At 43.5% G+C, this 6,000-nt stretch overlaps 1 protein-coding gene across 1 annotated transcript in view; it reads right to left on the bottom strand.

Moving 5' to 3' along the window:
- Positions 1-4,709, bottom strand: part of atp9b (ATPase phospholipid transporting 9B) — a 286,554-nt gene extending 281,845 nt beyond the window's left edge. Inside the window, exon 1 of the mRNA XM_078216847.1 lies at positions 4,605-4,709. Coding sequence (XP_078072973.1) covers positions 4,605-4,681 — 77 coding nt within the window. The 5' untranslated portion in view covers positions 4,682-4,709. The remainder of the gene's footprint in view (positions 1-4,604) is intronic.
- Positions 4,710-6,000: the final 1,291 nt, after the last annotated feature.

A 6,000-nucleotide genomic window follows, 5' to 3' on the forward strand; every position in this document is an offset into this window, starting at 1 on the left:
ATCTTGGCACAGTCTGGTACCAGAACTACAATTAAAGAAAAGACAGACATGTACTTATATAGTGTTCTTCATAACCATCAGCTATCTCAAAAGTGTTTTGCAGCCAAAGAAGTGCTTCTCAAGTGAGTCTCTGTTGTGCTATAGGAAATGATGCGGAGATGCCGGCGTTGGACTGGGGTAAACACAGTAAGAAGTCTCACAACACCAGGTTAAAGTTCAACAGGTTTATTTGGTAGCAAAAGCCACTAGCTTTCGGAGCGCTGCCCTTCGTCCCACTCACCTGACGAAGGGGCAGCACTCCGAAAGCTAGTGGCTTTTGTTACCAAATAAACCTGTTGGACTTTAACCTGGTGTTGTGAGATTTCTTACTGTGCTATAGGAAACACAGCAGCGGCCACCTTGAACACAGCAAGCTTCCTACAAAGTGCAATGTGATAATGGCCAGAGAGTCCTTTGTGATGCTGATCGAGGAATAAATATTGGCCAGGGCAGGAGGAATAACTCCCGCGGTTTTCTTTGAAACATTGTCATGGAATCATTTACGTCCATTCCAGCAAGCTAATGTGGCTTTAGTTTAATGTCTCACCCAAAAGATGGCACCACTGATAGTGCTGTGCTGGAATGTCGGCTTTGACTTTTGCATTCAGGTAAACATAAGTGGCACAATTAAGTTTCCAGCAAAAAAAAATTTGCAAATATTCAGGGTCCCCAAAAGAATATGCTTAAGATATCACCAATTTAGCCTTGAAAGAAAATGCTGGAAAATCTCAGCAAGTTTGGCAGCATCTGTAAGGAGAGAAAAGAGCTGACATTTCAAGTCCAGATGACCCTTTGTCAAAATTTAACCTTCTTGGTTCGCTTGGCAGGGAACAGCTTGAGCACAATCAGAGTATGGTCCCAGAGTGCCCAATGGCAAACGAAGGACCATCCTGGACAAGAAAATAGCCGACCCAAATAATAGTCACGAGAACTGGAACAAAGGGTACAGTCCCAAGGCAATGAATTGCACTGCTTCTAAGTAATCCTTTCCGCCCAAGTCTTGATAAGACTGGAATATGATCCTTTCCACATTAGTAATTGCTCACTTAGCCTGGCAGTGAGGCGTCAACTTTGATACAAATTACAAGCTCATAATTAGCACTGGTTTTCATAAAACCAATATCAAGGTCACTTATAAATGCTAAATTAGTATGTCAATATTAACTTAACACTCAACCAAACCTATAAATACCAGTTGCACACCAACTGCTCACGAATCAAAGCCATCATGGATACCACAATAACAATTGCACACATATGTATGTTCTTTAATGCAACAGTGTGATTCTTTTCCTCACCACTTTCCACAACAATTATTCAGATGAGTCAATGAGTAAGATTCAAGCAACACCAGTGCAGTGCCGAGGGAATTCCACTGTCGGTCATGTCGACATTCGGATAAGATGTTAAACTGAGCTCCCACCTGCCCTCAGGTGGATGCAAAAAACCTCATGGCAATTTTCAGCCCAGTGTCAGGGTCAACATTTATCATTCTAGACAGATTATTTGGTCTTTATCACATCAGTATGTGTGGAAGCCTGCTGTGCACCAACTAACCCTATATAAACAAACAACCATCATTGGCTGTGAAACACTTTGGGGCGTTAAGGTGACAAAAGGCACTATATAAATGCAACTCTCACTTATTGACCTTGGCTTGCTCCTCCTCCAGAAGGGAGGATTTATCTACATTTACACTGAAATTGGCTGGAAACTGGAGATTTTTTATTTTCTTTATATTACATAAACAGATTCATGGCAACATTAGTTAACCTCCACTGACGTTGCTCAGGTAAAAATGTTAAAGATAACTAGACAGACAATTTAACAACGGTTTGATTTTAAGACTTATTTGTTTGAGCAGATTTACATTTCTCTTCCTGTCACTGTACATTTAAATATGACCTTCCCTGCCAAAAGGCAAAAATTTAAAGCAATGTTCTTTGCAGCCATTAAGCATTTGTGAATGGGTTAATACCTTTGATAAAATAGGAAATTACTGCAGCAAGGTAAATAATGATAAAAATAGCAGTCAGCAGAATGAAAATCAGAGGGTTTTAAGTAAATAATGTATCGTTTTTTTAAAATAAAGTGAAGAAAGTTAAAGGGAGCTATCAACAATATTTAAGTCTGCACCACCGCAGGTAGTTTCAATGAGGTGTGGAGCTGAGTCAGGAGTAGTGAGAGAGCTGGAACTGAGAGTGGAAGAGCACATAAAGGATAGTAATTATCTCGAGTGCTGGCATCAACCAAAGGACCCAACAACAAATTCCACATGAATTGAGAAAAGTATGCAGATTGAAATCAGGAAACAATTTCGCCAATAGCTCAACACTTAATATACACATTTTAAAAAAATTATAGCCACTATCTGTCACCAAATTATAATTTCCCTTGACAACCTGACTTTAACCAAGGTTGGATTGAAGAAAATCAGTGGTTTGAGTAAAGTTACTAATTTATCAACAGAAAGTATACTGAATGTAGTTCACTGATTTTGAGAAAGCAGCTTGTGAAATTATTGTGAAGTCAACCTGGATGTTCATTGAAACAGATCAAATTCTCACTCCCAAGTTCACTGCTGAATATACTGCTCTCGGACAAGTAGGCCAAAATCATTTGAAGTCCAGCCACAAGCATCTGTACTACACCTACAAATGGCTTTATCTCTTCACTACCCAAAAAAAGGTCCCATCACCAGCATATTTTACATGCCATTGTTCACGGGTAGCAGCTGCGTATGTAGCAACTGAAATCTCTCACAGGTCAAAAGCAACAGCTTGTAAATTTCAAGCTCTAGATGGATGATTGTTTGAAACAAGCCAGCAAAGGCAAAAAGATTATTTTGCATCTGTAAAATTAAAAAGCACAATGAACACACATTCAAAAATTGGACTTTTAAATTAACTTTTCTTTGGCTTCCCAAATAGGATCTAACAAGATCAGTTCAGGTGCATCACAATACTTTGGCATTTTTTTTAAGCTTCATCAGCCTTCTGATTGTCATTTTAAAACAACCAATTATCACCCACTTAAACCATGCTCCTAACCACATAAATTACAATACACAACAACTGCTTCAGCCCAACCAATTAATATTTATGTTTACTTTCCACACAATCAAACAGTCCTAATACTGTTCACTCACCCATAAGAAAATATTATGGGAAAAGCCTATTCTTCCCATTAAACTCAAAAGCACAAAACCATGTGTGGTCTATCATATAGAAATATCAGTCAAATAAAATGACTTATTTTATTTTCAGAACTCTGTCCTGCAATAGAGAATGAACGATCTCACTTGTTGATAAATGTGGCCTAAATTTCTTATACACAGATCAACTGTTTTAAAAATATTGCTTGGAATTATAAACAAACACCATTTCATCAAGTTAAATAATTTGCAATTTCACTTTTTGATCATTCACCAATATTGATTAACTTTAGAGTATCTTGCCCATATAAGCTTAAACAAATGCAATGTTCTTTGGTACAATTAGTTTGCTTTGCTTTTATAATGTAGATAAACAGAAGCGGGGGGGGGGGGGGGGGGGATGTTTACTTCAGCATTTTTGCTAACCTCCCGCAAATCAACTCCCACCTCAAATATCTCCTAGCAGAAGAGGGAAGAGCTTGTTTGCACTTTTCTAGCTTTTATATAGATTGAAACCAGAAAGTGCTGGAAAGCTCAGCAGGTCTGGAAGTATCTGAGAGAGAAACAGTCAACATTGAGTCCAGTATGACTCTTCTTCAGAAATGTTTTAAGAGGCATATTAACGGAACACCTTCCACAACCATTGGATATCGCAACACACTTTACAGCCAATGAAGTACTTTTAAAGTGTCATCACCACGGTAAGGTGCGAAAAGCAGCAGCCAATTTGCATATAGTAAGATCCCACACACAGCAACATGCGAACGACCATAGTCTGTTTATGTGATGTTCATTCAGGAATAAATATTGGCCAGGACACCAGGATAATTTGGCTGCTTTTCTTCAAAATAATGCCACAGGATCCTTTACATCCACCTGTGGGGTCTCAGTTTAACATCCACCAACAACCACATTCAGAAATGTTGGAGCAATACAGATGATGGACCGCAGTGCCCACAGATGCCAGCAGAAGTGGAGGAAAGAGGGCACCACTGACAGGGCAGCACACCTCCAGTCCTGCCAGCCTGGATTCTATTTCTGGTGTCCCAGCCTCTGGGAGTGAAGCTTGAACACACAGGAGAAAGACACAGAGTGAGAGACACACACACACACACAGAGTGCTGCTACCCATTGAGCTACAAGCGGAGGTGGGTGCTGATGGCACTTGCGACCCAGGCCTTGGGAGCCCGCACCCAATGAGAGGCAGCAGCGGTTCACATCGATTACCCGGGGTTACAGGGTGTGCAGGTTGGAAGGAGGGAGCCGGGCCCAGGTTCCTCATCTCCCCACCCCCTTTCAACCCCCAGCAGCAACAGCCCCATCTCCCTCTCTGTCTAAGCGCCGATCGAGCGCTCGCTGTGCGGGCACGGTGTGTTAGTGTGTGTGAACGGAACGGAGGCAGTGACGGTACCTGCTCTGTCTCCCCGGGTAATATTCCTGTCTCTTTTGCAGGTTCCGCACCGGGTGTAAAGGAATACTATCCGCCATCTTAAAGTGGGTAGGTTCGCCTCCCACAATCCCCCGGGCGCCAGCGCCTACGTCACAGTGCAGTGACGTCACATTGCTCTTACGTCATGATGCTATCACGTCATCGCCTAGTTACGTCATTGATCAGTTACGTCATCTCCATTATCTCATCCATCCCAGCCCTCCTCCCCCTCCCATCCAGCAAGTCCACAAGCCTTGTGCCCAACCCACACCAGGTTCTCTTTCAGATCTAATTCACCCTCCTTTCAGACAAACAAACCTTTTCTCTCTTTTTTAAATAATCGTAGATTAATCACCACTGTGCAGGAAGAGGCCATTCGGCCTGTCGAGCCCGCTCTGACAGCAATCCCAAAAGGTGTAGGATGGTGCGGCGGGCGGCACAGTGTTCAGCACTGCTACCGCGGAGCGCCGGGGACCCGGGTTCAATTCCGGCCTCGGGTGACTGTCTGCATGGAGTCTGCACCTTCTCCCCCCTCTGTCTGTGTGGGTTTCCTCCGGGTGCTCCGGTTTCCTCCCACAGTCCAAAGATGTGTGGGTTAGGTTGAATGGCCATGCTAAATTGTCCCTTAGTGTCAGGGGGATTTGCAGAGGTTACGGAATAGGGCCTGGGTGGAATTGTGGCTGGTGCGGACTCGATGGGGCGAAAGGCCTCCTTCTGCACTGTGATTCTATGAAATCCATGTACAAGCTTATGAGGGACATGGACAGAATGGATAAGGAGCAGCTGTTTCCCTGAATTGAAGGGTCAGTCATGCGGGGTTCACAGGTTCAAGATGAGGGGCAGAAGGTTTGGGGAGATGTGAGGAAAAACCTTTTCACCCAGAGGGTGGTGACGGTCTGGAATGTGTTGCCTGGGAGGGTGATGGAGGCAGGTTGCCTCACATCCTTCAAAAAGTACCTGCATGAGCCCTTGGCACATCATAACATTCAGGGCCATGGGCCAAGTGCTGGTAAATGGGATTAGGTGGGAGCTCAGGTGCTTCTAATGTGTCGATGCAGACTTGATGGGCCGAAGGGTCTCTTCCACACTGTATGGTTCTATGATTCTATTACCCCCAGGACTTGCATGGGGAAGTCACTGATTGACCTCCTTGTCGGACGCATGGAATACATGCCCCTGGTGATTGGTAATTACCTTATCAGGTGGAGCTCGTGCAGGCGTCTGTGCGGGTCCATTGTTGTGTTGTACCAGTTGGGACCTGTTTACGTTCATCACAGGTTTGTGGTTTTGCTTTACTTTAGTTTGTGCAATAAGGTACTGTTCCATTACAGCTGACTCCTGGAGTTATTATACCTACCCAGGCCTATCCCGGTAACCC

Source organism: Mustelus asterias, chromosome 7 (genome assembly GCF_964213995.1).
Source record: "Mustelus asterias chromosome 7, sMusAst1.hap1.1, whole genome shotgun sequence".
Classification (NCBI taxonomy): Eukaryota; Metazoa; Chordata; class Chondrichthyes; order Carcharhiniformes; family Triakidae; genus Mustelus; species Mustelus asterias.